The following is a 24833-nucleotide window of genomic DNA, read 5'->3' on the forward strand; positions in this document are numbered from 1 at the left end:
AAAAAAAAAAAAAAAAAAAAAAAAAAAAAAAAATCTTTTAGCCGAGTTCTCCTTGCACTTTTCTCTATCTTGTTTTTTGTGTTCATCTAGATCGAGCGTATGCGTTGTTGTGCGATCCTAACAAAAGTATGATAAAAAATTTTAAAACATAAAATCAAGCATGTTATGACTCGAATTCGAGCCATGAAGAAAAAGAAAAAAAAAAAACTAAAGCAAATAAAATAAAAATAGTAAAAAAAATAATTTTAAAAACACACAATACATGAGTTAAAAGACAATTCAAAATCTAATAAAATATCAATGCTATTAAAGTTATCTACAAACCAAAAATGAGTTCTGGATATAAATTCAAATAAATGCTAAGACCCCAAAATACAAAGAGACTCTGACAGGACAACTCCCTCTCTGACTGTATAGCTCCCTTGTGACACGATCGTACATTTTCAACCGTGCAGTGTCATAGTCTTGACAGGTTCTTGACAAGTCTTAAGAGAAACTCAAGCAATGTTCAACTTTTTCGCATGTTTTTGTGATTTCATCGAACCTTAGGTTATGTTCTCCTTCGCCAACCAAACACAACTCATGTTAAATTCAAGCTTGTTTAGCCACACACGTCGTTTGTGCATGCAAGTTATCTTCTGTGACTCTAGCCAACTCGCCTCAACTCTAGGTTATGTCATTTGGCTCCACCTTGCCTCTACTCTAGGCTAAGGTCTCTCATAAGCAATGTCACATCTCATCAACATCTTGGTTCTCAAGAACATGACCCATGCATTTGAGGCCACTCCACGTCTCGGGACAACTCGACCATCTTGACTTATTTTATCGAGAACCAACCTATGTGTTATACATATCAATAGAACATCTCGAACATCCATCCATCTGGGTCCTTGTTATGTCATTTATAGACTCTATGCCCAATAGTGGGTGCATATACCAATCTCTGACACATGGGCTAGGACGAAATGTCGGATCACCTGTGTCGTCCGAGACACTCGTCTCGCAATGTTCGCCCACAATGTGACACACGTATGTGCCCATAAGTTAGCTCGCTTAGTCCATAGGGCTAGAGGTGGAAGAGAGCTAACATCATGCCTCCCCTATAGTAAATTTGAGGCATTTCGTATCTCTCTAGAGTAAATGTGATTTTGGTGAGCGGTCATATGACCCCATGGAGCGTCTGTCAAGTGTTCGATTAACACCAAATTTGATAAGCTTTATCTTTCATATAAAAAAATTTAACTCCAGAGTTGCATGCTACAAAACATCGACATTTGAGATTATTTCTCTAGGCTCTACCCAACCTTCTTCAAGCTTATCTTTGACAGACATGTCACTATCGTTTCCTCCAACCTTGCTTGTGCCTCAGCTTGCCTTTAATGTACATTCCTCTTTGTGAGTTGGATGATGCACTGTCCTTCTCTATTGTATCATGACACTTACTTGTCTCGGCCCTCACGTCGTATGGGTGCAACTTGAGTGTCATCACTTTGTCAGTATACGTGTTGAGGTCACAACCTACTATCTTCATAGTATGGTTGATATGTTATGTTGTATTTGATGAATTAATATGTTTATGATATTTTAAGATATGATATTTGAGAACATGCTCGGGGTATGTTATGTGACTATTATGATATATGACATGATATGATATGATATGTGCATGATGTGGATTGTTATGTCTAAAAGCATGAACACGTTATGATATGATATATGTGTGACATGAATGATATGATAAATGATATGACGGGAAGGAATACACTAGTGGGGTTATATTAAATGATAATGTAAATGGAAAAATGTTAGGACCTCATGCATTATTGTGTACTCATACATTGTGGGATACCCCTTCTCCTTCACAATAGTATGGACGTGTACGCTACGAGATAGAGGAACGATCATTATGTTTATCATAATGTTGCCGTGATGGTCGCTATTCTTAATGGGTGTCTGGAATCAACAGCTACCCGAGAATGCCCGCCCAATCAGAAAAGGGCCTAGAAGCTGTGCAAACCGACTAGTGGGTCCATATCACACGTGTGGACCGTATGTAGAAAAATTAAGTACACATCCAAATTACCCGTTTAGGATAGCCACCATAGGAAAATAGACTATTATGATAGATCTCATTCATGAAATTGTATGTGCTTGCATTGAATCCGGATAGGGGGTCGCATACTGAGTATTTCTTATAATAATCAAGTTATGTGCTACTCTATTTTTCAAGTAAAGGTAAGGCTCCCCTATACGGCTGACGATGACATCACAACTAGGAGACAATAGCACATACTTAAAGTAGTTTCGTATTTTGAATTAGTAGACTATATGTTAGTATAGGTTAATTACATTTCAATTTCGTAGCTTTACCTTAAGTTATTTTTCTTCTTATTTTAATTTATATTAGTTTTTTTAAAGGTTTTAGATGAGACATGCAAGACGAAAATCACATTTTATTATAATGTTTTAAATGAAATATTTCCACATTAAGTGTTCATAATATGAATACAGTGGCGACCTTAGGTTAAGTAGAAAATTTAGGGTCGTTACATAATTATTAATAGGGTAGAAATGTGAGTTTTAATGTAAATAAGATGGACGTTCAAATAGAAAACAACTCTTGACTATACGAGGAGCAACTTTGAAGAAACGGAATCCAAACGTACTAGGGGGAACGTAAATAAAGCCAACCAAGTAAGTGGTCTTACTATCGGCATGGTTAGAATTTGATGTTGTGTGTTGATACTTGCCTCGTGGTTTTGCACGTGTCATATATTTGATATGTGTGAATTGTTTATCAAACGATGTGACTATGATATGATATGTATATGTTATGGTATGATGTGTTTGATGATATGTTTTGAGATAGGATACGAGAAGGATGCAATAAGCGTAATGTACGATATGACTAAGATATGTTCATGAAATGATATGGTTAGGTTATGTATAGAAAACAATATTATTATGATAGGTTGATAAAATGATGTGGTTAGAATACGTTCATGTAACGATATGACTAGGATACGTTCATGAAACGATATGAGTAGAATACGTTCATGAAACGATATGGCTAGAATACGTTTGGGAGACGATATGACAAAGATATGCTTATGAAACGATACGATTATGATACATATAAGATGCATATGGAACAATATAATCATGAGAATGATGTGTATATATATACATTTATATATATGTTATGATATGAGAATGATATGATAATGTTATGGTATGATATATTTAACGAATTGATATTCTTGTGATATGATATGTGCATGATGTTAATGTTATGTCTGGAAACATGAAAACATTATGATATGGCATGTGTAACACGAATGATATGATATGATTGACATGCAAAACGACGAGTTAGCATGAAATACAACTCTGGCATATATCCATGAAAGATGTGATAAATGATATGATAAACGATATGAGAAGTGATATGACAAAATGATATGATATGAAAGAATATGCTAGTGGAGTTGTGTTAAATGATAATGAAAATGGAAAAATGTTGGAGCCTCATGCATCGGGTGATACCGCTTCTCCTTCACGATAGTATGGACGCATACGCTACGAGGTAGGAGAATGATCATTATGTTTACCAACAGCTACCAGAGAATGCTCGCCCGACCAAAAAGGGGTCCAAGAGATGTGCAAACCAACTGATGGGTCCATACTCGTATGTGTGGACCGTGTGTAGAAAAATTTAGTACACATTCAAATTTCCCATTAGGATAGACGTCGTACCAAAATAGACTGTTATGATAGGTACCCTTCATGAAATTGTATGTGTTTGCATTTAACCTAAATAGTGGGATCATCTACTGAAGTATTTCTTAAAATACTCAACCCACATGCTACTTTTATTTTAGGTAAAGGCAAGACACCCAGCTGACGACGACATCACAACTCGAAACCATGGCACATGCATAGGGTAAATGCATTTATGTTCTTAGACTAAGGCTAGGTTAAAATGTTTTAAATTTAAATGTTTATTTATTTGTATTTAGTCTTTCATTGTGACATTTTAAAGATATTTTTAAACACGTAAGTCTATAGCAGTGTTTTAAGATGAAGATTATGTTTTATGAATAAGTTTAAATGCTAATTTTCGCATAGAAATGATTACGCTATAATGATGGTAATGACTCTAGGAGAGGAACACTCGACCTAAAGCATCAATACAAGCATCAATTAGTTTGTATTTTTGTAGGTAGACATTTGTATTAATTTCTATCCCACTCTGGTTCCTCTCGTTGGTAACTAATTTGAACCATACCTATAGTGTTATTTGTTTATAATTCACTCAAAATTCTTTCATGTTTTTGTATTTTTATTTGCTTTCATCTTATCTTTTATTTACGATTCTTTTAACTCCTCTCCCTATTGGTCTAGCGGTTTCACTCCCAAAAAATAGGGAGAGACATCAACTCTAATTAATTTCCTATGCTTTCGTTAGTGAAGAAGCTAAATAGCTAATTCGTCCCTAGAGGAAAAGGAAGAAAAATGATTGAATAGGAACAGAATAAAGATCAAGATCAGTTCATTCATAAATAGGTGATTGAGTGAAACCGACACCGAATCCTCAAAATTTTATGTTGTTTTGTTTCAAATTCAACTACTCTAAACAATGTCTAGTTCCATCAATCAAAAATGTGAAAGAGGTACACAGATTTTGGACAACCCTCTTCATCACTATCACTGTGCAGCTCTAGAATTCTTCCCTAGACCGGCAGTAAATAAACACTTGAAAGAGAAGTATAAAATGAGATAACTTAGCAAGCCTTGTAACCTTTTATTGCATTCGATTTTAGTAAACTACTACGAAATTTTTTCTAGACTTTAGGAAGTTGGAGCCTAATCCTACCGTTATCTAAATTGCTGCGGAGGCATCAAAGTTTCGAGTGATTGTTTTACATATCACAAACCCATTATAGGTCTAGAGGTAATTCACCAATTTTTTTGCACCGCGCAGATCAACTCGATGATTTATCTTAACTTTTGAGTGAATTCAATTTCATAATCTCATATTTAGTAAGTTTCCTTTGTCTGGATAGTGAACAACTAATATCGTGGATTGAGGTGCGCTCTTATCATAACTCATAGGACAATATGATATGTCTCTTTTTGGACACTGTTGTGGAAGGTTAACAATGGAGTAAACGTCTAGGGGACCGACCATGCATGTCAGTCAGTTACTAAATCTATTTTTATGGTCTATCGACCCCTCTCAGGATGGTTTTACAGTTCAAAAGGTTGAGGACATTTAGGCGGAAAAGTTTAAGGATTCAAGTTTTTTTTTATAGAATCTTCATATCTGTGAATTCCTGTAGAGTTAGTTTTTGAAAATTGACTAAGTTATTTTAGAAAGAAATTCACACATCTTTCGTAAAGGAACTTCGAGGTGAATTCGTGTTGAAAGAGAGAGCTTTGGTTGGGAGCATTTATTTATTTATATAGTTAATTGAATAAGATGAAAATAATTTCGTCGGAAAGTTGGCAGAAAACTTTGAACTTTGATGAAAGAACCAAGTGAATAGATCGAGCACCCTAGGTTCGTGAGTAACAATCAAAAGTCCAGATCTAAGTGCTCTCAAAAGTTGGAATAGCCCCAAGGAATTAATCTCGACCGTCCTTCAAAATGTAAGATGAGGACTAAACCGCTTAAACACCCCCAAGAATCTTGTCAACTTCCACATCAAGGAAGAATCAAAAAGTTTAATAGGCCTAGTAACAGTATGAATGGTATCACTAAAGTCTCTACCTTCTATCTCCTCTAATGCATTCTTAACATCGAACTCGAAAGAAAATGAAGCTAAAATACAAAACTTTTCTCGGGCTCCGTGCCACTGATTTCTATGAGATGAGCCAAGCCAAACTTGATTTTTATAGCCGACCACTAAGGATTACTTTTTTTTTATTATTATTATTCAAATTTGTGATCACTTATTGTCACTTGCCCTATAACTTGCCTATTGGTTTTGTCCTTTCCACATATAGCTTCTTCCATGCCTTTTTAAATACTGCATTTTTCATCCAAACACTCACAAATATATTCTCGCCATACCTCTCTCTTCAAATATCAATTTTTATCCCCTCACTCACAGTCTCTCTAATGGCAACGAAGTCAACTATGGACTTTACCTTCAAAGTACGACGAATGACTTTGAAGGAAAAGAATATATATGTTTTACGTTGAGTTTGAATAAAGAAGGAGGAGTGAAATCCAATTCGGTCGTCAGTGCAAAGAGAAGAGACCGTCAAATTACTTTACCGACTGAAATTCGGGAAGGGAATAGAAGGGTAGGGCCGGAGAATTAGCTGCTGCTTTGGTTCAGTCGCTGCTGCAAGGAATTGACTCTCCACCTCTTTATTCCCTCAAACACAAGGTAAAGCAGCAGGATATTCAGCTCAATCACTGGAACCTGCTTTCAAAGTACGATGATGTGAATCAGAATTGATTGTTTCAGCAAACTCTACGCCCCATGAGTTTAAGCAGCTTTCTGAATCAAGAAAGTTTAAGATTTCAAATTCCAATAGTAAATTTCTATGAACATAATCCAAGTTTAGATGGAAGAGACCCAGTAAAGATAATAAAGGAAACAATTGCAAAGACGTTAGTGTTTTACTATCCTCTGGTAGGGAGACTAAGAGAAGGGTCGAGAAAAAAGCTATTTGTAGAATGTACGGGTGAAGGGATTTTGTTCATTGAAGCAGATACTGATGTGACCTTGGAACAATTTGCCGAAGTTCTTCGATTTCTATTTTCATCTTTATGGTTGGAAAATGTTATATACAATGTTCCAAACTCTGATGCGATCGTTAATTCTCCATTATTGCTCATTCAGGTACGTATAGCATTTTTCTTTGATATTTTTTTTTTTAATTTAAGGTTGTTTTTTCTTACCCGTTTATACAATTGAGATTCAAATTTATACATCTATACTTAATAATCGAGTTGACTTTTTGTTTCTATATTGGTCTTGTAGGTGACACGACTCAAGTGTGGTGGTTTCATTTTTGCTATCCGTTTTAATCATACAATGACAGATGGTTTCGGCCTTGTCTAATTCATGAAGGCTATAGCGGAGATAGCTCGTGGAGCTTTTGCTCCATCTATTTTTCCACTATGGAAAAGGGCTCTCTTATTTGCAAGGGACCCTCCCAAAATTGCTTGTCGCCATCGTGAATATGACCAAGTTGCGATCAGCAAGGGCGCTCTCATTCCAATAGACAACATGGCCCATCGCTTCATCTTCTTTAGTTCCCTCCAAATCACCACCCTTCGTCAAACTTTACCCATGCACCTTCGCCATTTTTCATCCTTCGAGCTCATCACAGCCTATGTTTGGCGCCTTCATATCATAGCCCTTCAACTTAGTCTAGAAGAGGAAGTGCGCTTTCTTTGCATCATGAATCTACGCTCCAAGATCAACTCTTTGTCATTAGGGTATTATAGTAATGCTTTTGTTTTTCCTGCCCAACTCACCACCGCCGCAATGCTTTGTAGGAACCACTAGGATATGCTGTAGAATTGATTAGGAAGGCTAAGGCTAAGATGACGAAGGAATACGTAAGGTCTGTGGTAGATTTTATAGTGATCAAAGGACGATCCCATTTCATTGCAACTGGGTCGTACATGGTATCAGACCTAACAAGAGTTGGGTTTGATGAGATCGACTTCCGATGGGGAAAGGCCATTTTTGGTGGACTTACAACTGGAGGGTTGGGAATTTCCTTGGTAGGATAAGCTTTTGTATACCTTTCATGAATAAAAAAAAGGAGAAAAGGGAATTATGGTACCCATGTGCTTACGTGCTCATGCCATGGAAAGATTTATGGCTGAATTTCGTGCCATTTTGGTGGAACAAGTGGTTGATGAAGTTGAATGTGGAACCGATGGTCCATAGAACCCAAAGCTAATGGAAGATATTTCTTTGGACGAACTAAGAGGGTAAACTAGTTTAATTTCGAATTAAGCTTGTGTCTAAGTTCTCAAAAATCTTAGACCAACTAATTGCAAACAAAATTCTATTGACCCTTATAGTGCAATTAATTAACTCATGCACACGTAAAAATAATTGTCAAAAGTTTATTATGGGTAGCCTCTACCTTTCAATGCATGTAAACCGTAACCTACCATTTTGAAATATCATTTCTACATGTGCACAAGAGATAATTAAATCATACTAACCTTTGGATTGAACTTAATTATAGTGGAAATCAACCATAACTTCAACTCCAACTGCATGCTAAACCTCAGCGCAATCCCTTTGGGGCTATCCTCCAAAGTCGTTGGCACAACACTTCAAGCAGTATGTGAGATTCCACATCGGTTGGAGAGAAGAACGAAACATTCTTTATAAGAGTGTTGAAACCTCTTCCAAGCAGACGCGTTTTAGAAACCTTGAGTGGAAGCCCGAAAGAGAAAGCCCAAAAATGACATATGTACTATGGTAGAATTGGGTTGTTACAAATGGTATCAGAGGGACTTGGGCTGTTACACAGTAGGACCACTCAAGTGTGAGCTAATAAACTTGAGCAACTTATATAGTAACTTTAGGAGAATTGTTTGTAGACTTAGTACAACAAGTTACTAACTTATAAAGCAACTATATGAGAATTGGCTGTAGTTAAAGTTTTGTGGTTGTGGACAAGGCTTTAATTGTAGACCAAGTTTTGTGGTTGTGGACAAGGCTTTGTGCTTTAATTAGAAAGATTGTTAGTAGTGGTTCTTAACTTGAGGGGAGAGAGCTAGAATTGGTAGTAGTTTCCAAATTGTAGACCAAGTTTTATGGTTGTGGACCATACTTTGTTCTTTAGGAAGATTGTTAGTAGTGTTCTTAACGGGAGGGGAGAGAGCTTTTGAAACAAATTAATCTTAAGCACTTGCCTTTTCATTCTCTTTTGTTGTTAGGTTGGTGTGAAAAAAAAAAAGCATGTTGCTTCCTAAAATTTCTCCACAAGTTAAGAACCACTACTAACAATCTTCCTAATCAAAACACAAAGGTTAAACAAAATTTGGTTCACACCTTAGCCACTACTACCAATTCTGCTATAGTTGCTTCATAAGTTAGTGACTTATTCTACTAAGTCTAATAACAATTTTACTAAGATTACTCCATAAGTTGGTAACTTTTTTAACTAGCTCAAGTTTATTAGCTCACAATCTCCTATGTAGACTTGCTAGGGCCTTGGTTAGAATATATGAATGTTGCTCTCTAGTGCATACAAACTCCAAAACGATTTGTCTCTTCTTAACACACTCACGGATGAAGTGGAAGTGAGTGTCAATATGTTTACTGCGTCCGTGAAATACCGGGTTCTTCATGACTGCAATTGCAGATTTGTAGTCAACGTAGAGAGTTGGCTTTAGTTTACTTCTAGTCACTTCGCTCAATAAATTTCTCAGCCACAATGCTTGGCACGACCCTGCAGTACTCCCATGAAATCGGCCTCACATGAAGATAGTGCCACAGTTTGCTACTTCTGAGATTGCCAAGAGATCAAATTTCCATGGAGATAAAACGTCATTCCTGTGATGCTTTTTCTATCATCAACGTCTTCAGAAAATCACTATCGGTAAAACCGATTAGGTTCTTCAAGACCTCATCCTCTTTGATACTTCAACCCATAGCTTGTGGTTCCCTTCACATAGTGAAGAATGTGCTTAACCACTTGATGGTGCATCATGGTGGGCTTTTCCATGTAGCTACTCATTATTCCAACAACATATGAAAGATCTGGACGAGTATGAGTCAAGTACCTTAGACTTCCAATGACACGCCTATACTTAGTGGAATTCACCAAATTTTCTTCAGCATCTTTTCCGAGTTGTAACTTTGTTTCCATGGGATACTTGGTCGGGTTGCACTTTGTTATCTTAAATTGCTGCAACAACTTCTTAACATAGTCTGATTGCTTTAACATGATACAATCTTTCATTTGGTTCACTTCAATACCAAGGTAGTACATGAGTAATCCGAGATCATCATCTCAAATTCTTTCATCATTTGTTGCTTGAACTCTTTGACGGCTTCCACACTTGTACTAGTGACGATCAGGTCACCAATGTACATGTCAACTATGAGTGTTTCAGTCTCATTGTTTCTTGTATACATAGCTTCTTCTTGTGAGCACTTCATGAACTTTAGACTCTTTAAGCTCTTGTCCAATGTACGTTTCACGCCCTTGGTGCTTGTCGTAAACCGTAGAGGGTCTTTGACAACTTGTACACTCTGTGTTCTTTGACTTTGATGAGGAACCTTTTAGGTTGGGCAACATACACTTCTTCTTAGAGATCACCGTTTAGAAATGTTGATTTGACGTCCAAATGATGGACCTCCCACCCGTGTTGAGCAGTCTGACCACAGGCGCAAAAACCTCCTCAGAATCAATCTTGCTTTATGTTTGATGACATTTCTTTCACTATTCTTCTTCAACTTAAACACCCACTTCAAATAAATGGGCTTGTGTATGATGATGTTGAATAAACATTAAATATTATTTTCTTTAGTGGGTTTTAAATTCAGAAGCTAGTAGAAAAGTGAAAGACCTAGAAGTCTTGTAGATGGAAGGTCAAGAGTTGTTATAGGAGATAATGGCGTTTTGATGGCTATAATTAATTTTTATTATTTAAGTTTTAGAAGAGCTTATGAATTCTTATAAATAGATTGTTCTTTCTACCGTGAAGAAGTAGAGAAAAAGACCTAAAACATGGAAGTAATAGAAAAGTGTTTCTTCAGAAAAAAATAGAGTGTTTTGTCTCTCCACTCACACCAGAAAAAATAGAGTGTTTTGGCTCAAAATGAAGACAACATCAAACACTTTGTGGTACCTCTGCAACCATATGTGTGGTCATGAGTACCTATTCAAAAAGATGCAAAAGATAGAAGATGGTCATATGTCATTTGGAGATGCTTCAAATGTGGAAGTTAAAGATCGAGGTATGGTTCATTACTTGCAAAAGGATGGCTTAATAGGATAAATCCAAGATGTTTATTACATACAAGACCTCAAGACCAGCATATTGAGTATGGGGCAACTTACAGAGAAAGGTTACTCGATATTCTTAAAAAGACTGGCTGCTACACTTGAAGGACAAGCAAGGGCGTTTGGTTGTTCGAGTCGGATAGGAAAAAATCAGATGTACAAAGTGAATTTAAGAAGCATACGAGAAAAATGTTTGCAAGTCGACGTAGAAGACAAGACATCGTTGTGGCATCTCCGCTTTGGTCACCTACATCATGGCAGCCTAAAAAAGTTAGCGAAAAAGAATATGGTGCACAGGCTACCCAACATGGACTACAAAGGAAAATTTTGTGAAGAATGCATGCTCAGCAAGCATGTGAGAACCTCGTTTCAAAAGAAGGCTGAACTTTGGGCTAAACAACCTCTCGAGTTGATTCATACAGACATATGTGGACCAATTACTCCCGGGTCTTTCTGGTCGAACAAACATTCTCTGATAGCTGTTAATGCTAGACACCCGTTAGGAATAGCGACTGTCACGGGAACATTATGATAAATATAATGATCGTTCCCTACCTCGTAGCGTACGCGTCCGTACTATTGTGAAGGATAAGGAGTATCTCCCGATGCATGAGTACACAATAATGCATGAGGTATCAACATTTTTTCACTTTTACTATCATTTAATACAACCTCGCTATTGTCTTCCTCCATATCATATTATTTAATCATATCATTTCTCGTATCGTTTATCATATCATTTATCATTTAATCATATCATTTCTCATATCGTTTATCATATCATCTTTCATCCATATGCGAGGTTGTATTTCATGCTAGTTCGTTGTTTTGCATGTCAATCATATCATATCATTCACGACGCACATATATCATTTCATAATGTTTTCATGCTTTCAGACATAACAATCCACATCATACACATAACAGATCATATATCCTAATAGTCACATAACATATTCCGAGCATGTCTTCAACATATCATATGTGACGTCCTGTTATAATTATAAAAAAAAAATTGCCAAAGTCGCCGGAGGACGCGAGAATTTCAGCGACCGTCGGAATTCTCACACTCCACACGACCCAGACCCTCATGGATCGCCAAGCGCTTCAGGACGCTCTCACCCACCTTCAGCCAACACTCCTAGACACCCTCGTGTACTTGCAACGAAGAATGGAGAGAAAAATCGAGAGAGAGAGAGAGAGAACACATGCAACATGGCGAATAACCCCACTATTTTATACCAAATTTGGGGGTTTAATAATCGGCAATTAAAAGTTTAGGTGGAATTGTAATTATTTGGCAATAATTACTTATGGACTATTTCAACTAATACCCAGTAACTCCATTATTGAGGTTAGAAAACATAAACACATGCAATATGGATCTATTCTTTTAACATTAACATAGCATGACCTTACGTAGTTTTTCGGTCTGGAGAAGGTTAGACGTGCAGTACTTCATTACATATGGCCCATACGTGCGAGCATGAACCCACCAGGTGAGCTCGCACACCCATGGGGTCTGACCTCGCTAACGGGCTCTTATCGAACACCATTGAGGGAAAGGACTCGCATAACATCATGACGAACATAAATGCTGAATTTCATAAGTCGTAGCATCTGCGTCCGTACTCGTCATATTAGAGAAGTATCACAATGCACACGACACACAAATATGCATGAGGTCTTCATAACTTATAATCATGGAACAATGTATGATACAAGACAAACCTTCATTTATTTATAACATAATAAGTCTGTGAATTATGCTTCCAAAATTTCTCTACATTCTAAAATACAACATAACTTTCCTGGCATGGTTTAGGGAGGTCTATGCATAATAGATTATCCATTATATAAAAATATTACACAACATAGGAGGATCACAAATAGCATAGATTTATCATAACTTATCATAGCATAACGTGACGTGACGTGACATAATAGAACATTGAATAATATAGCATAACTCGACATATCAAGCATACATATGACGTGTGCAGGGGCCATATGGTGTCATGGTCATACTTGTCCAGGCATAATGTTTATGGTCACATGCCCATTCCAAACTCCTTTTACATGCTTTCATCTTAGATAGATTTTTACCATTTCATGTTGTGTCAACATGGGAGTGTATGACTGTTCACCAAAATCATGTTTGCACCACGGCTAAATTGCCCCCAGAATGTACTATAGGGGACATGACTAGTTGTCTCTTCCTCTTACCCGGGTTATATGCTACCAAAGTCGTTGTTGTTGCCTAATCATTTTTAGATTATAACATTACTTTTTTTCCAATTGTCTTCAACGTATTTACTTTTTCTCATTTTTCAAAACATTTCTTCCAAACTTGAGGCTCGAGCATACGCTAACGTTGTCCGCAAAGTTTGAAATTTTTACGACTAATTTGTTCACTAGGCTAGAACAAGTGTCACACAATTATTGTCCTGCTGTCATAGGAGTGCGATTGTAACACAGGATATCCGTCATCAACCATAATGCAATTCATCCAACCAAACCAATAATAGAGCCACTTATTTGGTTGTCATAAATGGTATCACATTACTTCCTTCATTCCTTTGGCCACTTCCAATTTATTTTTCAGATTATTCCCATCAGAAACAGTAATCACGCAGCCCTTCCAACTTTCTCCATTGTCCTCACTACCAATTCTCCAATCTTACGAACATCATTTGCAAAATGAGTTGAGTGTTTTTTTTTTTGGGGATGCTTATCATTAACGCTCTGCTTTTCAACTCAGAGATAACATCTGTTAGGATCGATACCAGTTGTTAGGATCGCACAACAACGCACACGCTCGATCTAGATGAACACAAAAAAAAAGGATAGAGAAAAGTTGCAAGGAGAACTCTGGCTAAAAGGATTTTGTATTGATGACTTCAGGTATGTACAACAAGAGGGAGTACAGAGAATAGAAAAGTACATTTTCAAAGCTTATATATATGGTATAGTTTACTATATATAGCTTTACCAGATTTAGCCATCTACTATATATAGCTATTTACCATATATAGCTTTACCGGATATAGCTTTACCATATATAGCTTTACTAAGTATAGTTTTATCGATATAACCGTTGACCAAGTTATAAATATCAGGCTCCATACCCCTAACAACATCATCAATGCCTATTTTGATACCAATGTGTAAATCCATCACACTTACATCAACGCCTATTTTTGAATCTCAGACCATGAAGAACAAAATGACAAGACCAAAGATAATAAAATTAAAGTAAAAGTATAATAAAATTTTGTAAAATATAAAATCAACCATGTTATGACTCGAATTCGAGCCAGGAAGAAAAAGACAAAAACTAAAGCAAATAAAATAAAGATAAATATAAATATATTCAAAATCTAATATAACATCAGTGCTATTAAAGTTATCTACAAACGAAAAATGAGTTCGAGATATAAATTCAAATAAATGCAAAGACCACTAAATACAAAGAGACTCATGTGACGAGACAACTCTCTCTTTAATTGCACAGCTCCCTTATACACGGTCATACATTTATTTGAATTTATAATTACGCACCTCCCTAAACAAAGTCGAGTTCCATCCATGAAAATGTGCAAAAGGTACCTAGATTCTTTTTTTCTTTTTTTTTCTTTTTTTTCTTTTTTTCCTTGCTTTTATATTTCTTTTGTTTTTATTCCAAAACTCTCAACAATGTCCACTTTCATGGAACCATTTATTAAAAAAAATAAAAAAAATAAAAGTCAATTTTGGTTATTTGGTAAAAGTATAAAAATATTCAATAATTTTCTTGTAAGCTTTTATGGCATTTAAATTATAGTAAGTTACTACGGACTTTTTTCTAGACTCTAGGAAGTTCGAGCCTAATTCTATAGTTGTCTAAATTGCTGGAAGGCATCAAAGTTGGGTGATTGTTTTACTTCTCACAAATCCAAGTCTAGAGGAAATTCACCCATTTTTTGCACCGTGCAGATCTACTCGATGATTTATCTTAGCTTTGAGTGAATTCAATTTCATAATCTCGTATTTAGTAAGTTAAATTTGCGTGGGTAGTGAACAACTAGTATCCTGGATTGAGACGCATTCTTGTCGTAACTCATAGGACACTATGATGTCTCTTTTTGGACATTGTTGTGGAAGGTTAATTAGTGAGCCTTCCACAACAATGGAGTAGATGTCTACGGGACCGACTATGCATGTCAGTCAGATATTAAGTATATCTTTATGGTCCATCGACCCCTCTCAAGATGATTTTTTTTACGGTTTTCTTCATATATGAGAGATTTGTGTAGAGTTAGTTTTTGTAAATCGACTACTTTATTCTAGAAAGAATTTCACACATTGTGATTTCATGAAAGAGAGAGCTTTGGTTGGAAAGATGGTAGAAAAACATACAAAAATCAAAAAGAGTTAGGAAAAGGCAAAAAAAAAAAAAGTGATGATTTTTGAAGATCATGTTGAAGATGAAATGTAGATGACACGTGTGAGCCATCGGGTGGAGGAATGAGGACACATTGCAGCAAAATTCAAAAGCGGAAAACGTATAGGATCAAGCCACGTGTTGGCACGAGAACAATTGGGTCCGTGACCTAACACGACTTAAAAACTGCCAACTTACATGTGCTAAATGTCACGATGACAAAATTTGAAAAGGTGTACAATGTTTGGTATGACAAATTACGAGAATGCGCTAAGATAGAGAATTTAATATGCATGCGGATTTTAATGCTTTCTATTGTGCTAGAAAGAAGGATAAGATATTGTGATATGTGCTCGGGGTGTTTGATGGACGTTATCTCCTTTTCAGCTAACATGAATGATTAGATTATGCATTATATGCCTTAGTTGATCAATATGATTATCTTCCCTACAAAGCATGCACGAATGAACAAAGTTACAATTAGAACACTAGAGCTAGTGCACTTTTCACAATAACTCAAGTCAATATATTTCCAGTAGATCGAGCACCCTAAGTTTGTGAGCAACAATCAAAAGTCTAGATTTGAGTGCTTTCAAAAGTTGGAATAGGCCCAAGGAGTTAATCCCGACCGTCCTTAAAAATGTAAGATGAGGACTAAACCGCTTAAACACCTGTAAGAGCCTTGTCAACTTCCACATCAAGGAAGAATCAAGAAGTTTAATAGGCCTAGTAACAGTATGAACGGTGTCACTAAAGTCCCTACATCCTATCTTCTCTGGTGCTTCCTTAACCCTAGCAAAACCTCGCAGAGGCTAGATGGGAGTTCCTCTAATGCATCCTTAACACAACTCGACTATGATGAGGCTAAATGTGATTATATCGACTGCATGACAAAGTCAGATGTAATGAATCGTAAATTATCAACATCGAACTCGAAAGAAAATGAAGCTAAAACACAAACTTTTCTCGGGCTCCGTGCCATTGATTTCTATGAATGAGCCAATCCAATCCAAACTTGAGTTTTATAGCCGGTGACTAGGGATTACCTTTTTTTTATTATTATTATTCAAATTTGTGGTCACTTATTGTCACGTGCGGTATAAGTTGTGTATGGGTTTTGTCCTTTCCACTTTTAGCTTCTTCATGTCTTTTTAAATAATGCATTTTTCATCCAAACACTCCCAATTATATTCTCTCTTCAAATATCAATTCATATCCCCTCACTCACCGTGGCAGCCATGTCGACTATTGATTTTACCTTCAAAGTACGAAGATGCGAATCAGAATTGATTGCTCCAGCAAACCCTACACCTCATGAATTTAAACAACTCTCTGACATGGATGATCAAGAAAGTTTCAGATTTTATATTCTAATATTGAATTTCTATGAACATAATCCAAGTTTAGAGGGGACAGACCCCGTAAAGATAATAAAGGAAGCAATTACAAAGACGTTGATGTTGTACTATCCTTTTGCAGGAAGATTAAGAGAAGGGCCTGGAAGAAAGCTATTTGTAGAATGTACCGGCGAAGGAATCTTGTTTATTGAAGCAGATGCAGATGTAACCTTGGAACAATTTGACAATGCTCTTCAATTTTCGTCTTCGTCTTCCTCTTCATCATACAATGGTCGATGGTTCGGCCTTGTCCAATTTATGAAGGCTATAGCGGAGATAGCTCGTGGAGCTTTCGCTCCATCGATTTTTCCAATATGACAAAGAGCTCTTTTATATGCAAGGGACCCTCCCAGAATCACTTGTCATCATCGTGAATATGATCATGTTGCTATCAGCAAGGGCGCTCTCATCCCAATAGACAACATGGCCCATCACTTCATCTTCTTTAGTCCCCTCCATATCACCACCCTTCGTCATACTTTACCCAACCACCCTCGCCACTGTTCCACCTTCGAGCTCATCACAGCATATGTTTGGCGCCTTCGTACCATAGCCCTTCAACTTAGTCCAGAAGAGGAAGTGCGCTTTCTTTGTATCATGAATCTACGCTCCAAGATCAACTCTTTGCCGTTAGGGTATTATGGTAATGCTTTTGTTTTTCCTGCCCAGCTCACCACCGCCGCAATGCTTTGTAGGAACCCACTAAGATATGCGGTAGAATTGATTAGGAAGGCTAAGCTAAGATGACGAAGGAATACGTAAGGTCTCTTATAGTGATCAGAGGACGATCCCATTTCACTACAACTGGGTCGTACATAGTATCAGACCTAACGAGAGTTGGGTTTGATGAGGTCGACTTTGAATGGGAAAAGGCCATTTTTGGTGGACTTACAACAAGAGGGTTGGGAATTATTCTTGGTACGATAAGCTTTTGTATACCTTTCATGAACAAAAAAGGAGAAAAGGGAATTATGGTACCATGTGCTTGCCTGCTCATGCCATGGAAAGGTTTATGGCTAAATTTCATGCCATTATGGATGTGGCACGAGTGGTTGATGAAGTTGGATGTGGAACCGATGGTCCATAGAACTCCGGTTCGAATTTACGCACCAAAGTTAATGGATGGTATTTCTTTGGACGAACTAAGAGCTTAAACGACTAGTTTAATTATAAGTTTGTGTCTATTTATATTTTCGTGTCTAATGTATCTTTCAAATGTCTAATATATGTCCGTTACGTCTTTAAATTGTCAATTGTACTGTTTAAAAGCACAAAATTAAGTAAAATTTTGTGGAAGTTAAAAACATACCACACTATAGTCAAATTCCGAAAAACAATTTTAAACAAGCGCTATTCAAGATATTTATGTAGGAAATATGGGTGGGATACCAAATGATTATAAGTGACAATCCAAAGGAAACAGATAGAACTGACGCCTCAAGTCAGCAATCCTCTCTAACAATGTAGCTCGAGTACTCTCCATCTTGATCAGTAGTGTCAATCACCTGAAAAGGAAAAGAAAGAGATGATTATAAAAAAATTACTCCCCAAGCAACTTTCTTGTATGCTCTCATCGCAACCTTTAACCTAATAAATTACTATGGACTTTTCACTAAGCTCTTGGAAGGTCGAGCCTAGTTTAGCTATCTGAACTCCTAGAAAGTCCTCAAAGTTTTGTACAGTTCCTTTCCATGTTCAAATCCTATTGAGGCCTAGGGTCGTTACCACATTCACTATGGGCAACTTTCATGAATCCTCTACCTGCAAAGTCTGTACCAAGTTATCCCTACGCTCAATAGAAGCTCTCACCTTGACAACTACCCATGTAGTCTCTAGAGATCCGTTAACGGAGTCTGGTGTCAGCCTTGATCCATTTTTACACTCAATAAATTTAATCATCCTAAGCAAAATTAGTCCCTAATCTCTCCCAAGACAAGTTAACGGAGTATTTCTCTTTTACAGTTAAAGAAGGTGAAGGAGAAAGATCAGTTAAGATTTTATGGCTTCGGAAACTAAACACCATAAGGATTCTATCAAAAAAAAAAATTGAAGTAATTTGGATATTAGAAGCTCGTAAACGGAGTTTCCAAACGTTGACGAAGAGGTAAATAGCCATTTTGGACATTTTTTAAGAAATACTTATATAGGAATCACTTGGATTTCTATACGACTTAAGGAAATATGAAAAAAAAAAATACTAAGAAATGTGTGTTAAGACTCTCAAGGGATCAAATTGCTCGAGATTTAAGTTACATTAAAATTACCCACTATATGAACTATGCACTATGCTGCCCATCAAATTTTAATTCTAACATATTATGACATGTTAAAATTATAAAACTTTGTAATAGGTTTGACTTGGTAAAGTTTGAAAGTTATTGTAATAGGTACTGTTGGAACAGGTTTAGAGATTAAACCAAGAATTAGAGAGTAAAACGACCAAAGTATTCATAGGACCTTTTAAGGTATTCCAAAGTCTAAACACCCTATTTGTTCAAGATTTCAAGTTGATTTGAACAAACATAAACCTAACCCAATAAAGGGTCTAAGAAACACTTCATTCCAATTAACTCTTACTCAAGACTCTTCTAGAATTGTCTAAAGAACTCATTATAACTCCAAGACATTTTGAGTTACTAATTTACTTGGAGCTTAAGAATTTATTAATCAACTTATGGTTCTAGAAATTATAAATCTTATAAATTATAAACTAAGGAAAATACTACCCAAGCTCTACACCTACCAATGTAGAATGCTAAAAACCACTCAAGAATAAAGGACCAAGGTCCTCAAATTCAAAAACTCAAGAAACTCCTAAGACCTCCCACGATACCGTATGTTCATGACTCAGGCTGCATCGCTTGCAATATAAGAAGTCTTAGATGTAGGTTTTTAGACTACACTGCTTAGAACGTATAAAGCTTTGAGCATAGGTATTCAGACCATGCCGCTTGGAACATATGAAGTCTTGGGCATAGGTATTCAAACTATGCCTGTAACGCCCCTAATTTTCTAAACCTAATTAGTGACGTCACCCATGCATGCATAATTCATTACACGAAAGCTAATCATAAATAACCTTGGAAAAAGCACACTAGAGTCTTTCATAAACATTCATAAATCAGACAAAACCTATCTCTTAAAATGAACCTTCAATAAGTGAATTCAAAATAAATCTAAATAAAACAATACTCAATATATAACTTAAAATAGTCAAATAAACGTAAACTCCTAAAAATATCCCCTCTCCAACTTTCATGGTGTCCTCAGCTCCGCCGTCAACCGTACATTGGCACCTTGCCTTTACCTGAAAAATGTAGGTAGCACGTGGCTTGAGTATTTTATGAAATACTCAGTAAGTCACCCCACTGTTGGGGTTAGGAATGCAAACACATGCAACATATGAGCGGGACCTAACTTTTCATAAACTTTTCATAGCCTTGGGCGCTTTTCTATTCTTGGTAGGGTTGGGTGTGTGGTACTCCTTCACACACGGCCCATGTACGCATACATAGACCCACCAGGCGGGCTCGTATACAAATCCTCTAAGTCTGACTTGGTCGAGCACACATGTTACACGTTGCCGGACACCACAGAATAGAAAAGGCCCGCATGCTATCATGGCGAACATAAATATCGTAATTCATTCTTTCGTCATAAAGGTGAAGAATCCTGATGCACGTGACATACATATATGCATGAGGTCCCTTAACATATTTAACATGGCATTACATAAGCAGTGCTAACATCGCATTTACGTTTCTTACATCACATGGCATCTCACATGACTTACATTACATGGCATATTACATAAANTAATACTACGTGTATCCATGGCATTGATTAACATTTGCATGGCATATATTACTAGCATATCATTCATAACTTCACATATCATAAACAGTCAACAGTCAACATAACCCATTACGTTTCATAGCATAAACAGTCACATAATTCATACATCATATAGTCATATCACATAATAAAAATATGGTGCATTGTTAAGAATGAGAAATAGAAATAGAATTGGAATTGGAATTGGTAAGGTGTGTATTGATATTAATATCCTTTAAATAAGATACAACTAGCAACAAATGAGTAAAATATAAAATAATTAAATACTGACAATAAAATAAAATATACTGTAAATCAAATCATAAATAAAGAATATTAAAATATAATATCTCAGATATATTCCATAAATAATATATCTCAACACTCTCTTTCAAGTTGGAGAGTATATGTCAATCACATCCAACTTGTCTTTACGAGTGTAGGTCAATAACACCCGAGTTGTATTTGAGAAAAGAGTGTAGGTCAACAACACTTTGGTCTTCGCAGTAGTGGAAATATCCGTAAAAAATAGACCGTCTTTGATTGGTTTGCATTTTTAGACTTTTAAGAAATTATTGAATTTCCAAGAAAGATGCAAAACTCAGAAATAGACCGCAATGATTGACTCGAGGATTGGTAACTTGTCCCATTTAATTTGATTTGGAACAAGTGAATATCCTCCCTGATCACTTCTTGGTCCTTGCATAAATGATTTACTCCAAGATTTGTAATTTATTCCATTTAATTTGATTGGAACANGCGACTCGAGGATTAGTAACTTGTCCCATTTAATTTGATTTGGAACAAGTGAATATCCTCCCTGATCACTTCTTGGTCCTTGCATAAATGAGCGACTCGAGGATTAGTAACTTGTCCCATTTAATTTGATTTGGAACAAGTGAATATCCTCCCTGATCACTTCTTGGTCCTTGCATAAATGATTTACTCCAAGATTTGTAATTTATTCCATTTAATTTGATTGGAACAAGTGAATATCCTGGCTAATCAGAGTGATGAATATAATAAGGATGTGTTAAATAAACATCCAAAGCTTTGAAGTTAGATAATAACACCAAGATTGGTGCTCTGGATCACTTGAGAGGTTGTGAAAGAAAATACAAACATCTTGAATATGTCACCTTTGAGCTTGGTGAGAAATTTGAAGATGCTTATAACGTATTCTTGATATTGGATGATTGGCGACGGTAAAGGCTTCACTGATTGAGTTAGGGTTTGGCTTTAGGTTTAATACTCCCCTTGGACTGAGTCCAAGGGATATTAGGAATACCACGATCGGTGCTCTAATATTAGGAATACCAAGATCGGTACTCTGATACCATGTTAAGAATGAGAAATAGAAATATAATTGGAATTGGGAAGGTGTGTATTCTCATTGATATTGATATCCTTAAAATAAGATACAACTAAACAAAGGAGGAAAATATAAAATAATTACATATTGAGAATAAAATAAAATATACTGTAATCAAATCATAAATAAAGAATATTAAGATATAATATCTTAGATATATTTCATAAATAATATATCTCAACATGCATGCAGGGGTCACAGGGCACGCACCATCATACAACACGTAGTAAACTAACTCCAACAGTAAGGTCACTTACCTCGATAGCCTTGGTTGAAGTCACTCACAACGAGCTAATCCCAGCGGTTAAATACGTCCTATGATAACCACATAAAAACTTAGGAATCTTTCATAACATATCCTAGCTAAACCTCATGCTATTTATCAAAATAAACCTCCAACCCAATCTGTCTTTGACGGTTAGGAAGCATACTAACCTCGGATTGTAAAACTAAGGGCAGAAACGGCTTCGAAAGGGTCGAAAACCTAGGAATCGATATATTATAGTGATACCGAGCCACCAAGCCGAGCTGCCGAGCCGACCAACTAAGCCGCCAAGCCGAGCCGCGGGTTTCGACGGAGCCGAGCCGCCGTACACGTGCGAGCCGAGCCGCACTGTAACGACCCGAAATTTTCTACTTAATTTAAGGTTGCTACTATATACGTACCATAAACATTAAATGCGGAAGACTTCATTTAAATTCCATAAAACATAACCTTTATCTTAAAACACACCCATGGACTTACGTGTTTCGAAAACATCTTTAAAACGACACAACAAAAGACTAAATAAAATGATTAAGAGTTTAAGTTTAAAAAACATCCTATTCTAGCCTAAGACTAAGAAAATAAATACCACTACCCTATGCATGCGTCATGGTCTCGAGTTGCGATGTCGTCGTCAACCGTATAGGAGTGCCTTGCCTTAACCTGAAAAGTAAAGTAGCACGAGGCTTGAGTATTTCTAGAATACTCAATGAGTGACCCCCTATTGGGGTTATGCAACAATCACATGCAATGAAATGATGGGACCTATCTTTCGTTTCGTTTCGTTTCGTTTTCCCTACGGTGTAATCCTAACAGGTAATCGTGGACGTGTACCATATACTCTACACGCAGCCTATACATGCGAGTATGGGCTCACCAGCTAGTTCGCACACCGCTGGGCCACTGTCCCTAGCCGGTGGGCATGCTCTGGGAGCCCTTATACCGGGACCCGTTAAAACTAGAACCGTCACGGCAGCGCTATGCAAAGCATAACGATCGTTGTCCTGCCATTGGATGTACGCGTCCGTACCCTCGTGATGGGATAGGGGTATCCCCCNGTGCAGAACCACAGGGCACGTGTCAACATCAAATATAACCATGTCGATAGTAAGGTCACTTACCTGGTTAGCTTAAGTCGTTGTCACGAATATATCCTTCATGAAAGTTCGATTCCGTCCTTTGAAATCTAAGTCAACCTACATGAGCCCATGACATCAGTTTCAAGTTTGAACTCTATAAAATTATTTCTCTCATTTACATGGTTAAGATTCTGATATTTACTGTTAGACAAAATTTAAGGGAGTAAATTGTGTTCAACAAATCTTTCCTCCATCTTCCCTCCATGATTATTTTTAAGAATGTATTATTCAATTTTGTTAATCTATTCTAACTCCCAAATCTTCCTTTTTTATTTTTATTATTATTTTTCTTTTCAGTTAACAGTGTTCTCGATTTCTATCTCTATTTCATTTTTTCTTACTTCCTTTGTCTTCTTTGTGATTTAGTTACCAATTATATTCTTAACTTTTAATTTAATCGATTCATTTAGTTATATTCTTTCCCTATAATTCATATAAAATTACACTCTAGATCATTCCAACAATTCAGTAGATCTAAAATATAATTGGTTGTGATTTCCTAAACTCATATAGAAATTCTTTTCATTTAATCTCTAATTCAAAACTAAATAATTGTAACCAAATTAATATTATTTAATAAAATAAAAGGAAGATTTAACATACGACTACTAACCTCTTCAAATGACATATCTACTCGGGCAGAACTAAGTCTGCTTAAACCTTTTCTTTTTTCCTATTTGTTTTTGTAGGAAGGAAGAAATTTTGGTAAATTCGCAGTTGTTTTTACAGAAAAGAAATTACTGATTTGTTGACAGATTTATTTTTAGGAAAGGAGTGGTGAGAGATTGAAGGAAGGAGGAGAGATCGGTTACCAAATGTTTTTCTTCTCTTAATTTTTATTTATTTATTATTTTATTATTTTAACTATTTTTTTTATAATTATTTTTATTTGTTTATTTTTTTATTTATTTTTGGGCTATTACACGCAATGTGTATGCGTGCGAAGCTGCCGGAGCTGTTGGGTGTGCATCTGCAGCTCAGCCCTATTCCAAAAACCTTGCCTTCCTTACTCGACAAGCGACAAAACCCTAGTTTCCGCCTCCCCGATTCCGGCGACGCGCCGACGATCCCACAACGTCCTCAACACTGATTTTCGACGGTCAACCTTCTTTGACACAATGATCCCGACATCAATACCTTACTTCCACTCGATTCTTCCTCCGAAGAACAACCCCAACGTTCCGGATGAAAGTTTGGAGAGAAAATCGTTTTCAAGTGATGTGAAAGGTTGGACATAGGAATATAAAACTAATTTCAAGACATTTCCCAATAATGCATCCTAGGGTTTTAGGATAAGGAAATTTAGGGAAACAGGAATGTTTCAATAAAAGTCTAGCACGAAATTCTTCGATTTCCGGGGAGATTACATCTAATTATTTATTCTATTTTTATTTGATTTTAT

General features: G+C 36.4%; 1 protein-coding gene and 2 pseudogenes across 1 annotated transcript; 2 read left to right on the plus strand and 1 right to left on the minus strand.

The window, feature by feature from the left end:
• Nucleotides 1-7919, plus strand: part of LOC111777775 — a 9398-nt pseudogene extending 1479 nt beyond the window's left edge.
• Nucleotides 7920-9618: 1699 nt separating this feature from the next.
• LOC111777776 (uncharacterized mitochondrial protein AtMg00810-like) lies at nt 9619-9984 on the minus strand. Its single transcript, XM_023657491.1, has one exon. It carries the CDS (start codon nt 9982-9984, stop codon nt 9619-9621), a length of 366 nt encoding a protein of 121 aa, XP_023513259.1.
• Nucleotides 9985-16161: 6177 nt separating this feature from the next.
• Nucleotides 16162-17908, plus strand: LOC111777777 (annotated as a pseudogene).
• The last annotated feature ends 6925 nt before the right edge of the window (nt 17909-24833 follow it).

The sequence above is a fragment of the Cucurbita pepo genome, chromosome LG16 (assembly GCF_002806865.2).
Source record: "Cucurbita pepo subsp. pepo cultivar mu-cu-16 chromosome LG16, ASM280686v2, whole genome shotgun sequence".
NCBI classification, from domain to species: domain Eukaryota; kingdom Viridiplantae; phylum Streptophyta; class Magnoliopsida; order Cucurbitales; family Cucurbitaceae; genus Cucurbita; species Cucurbita pepo.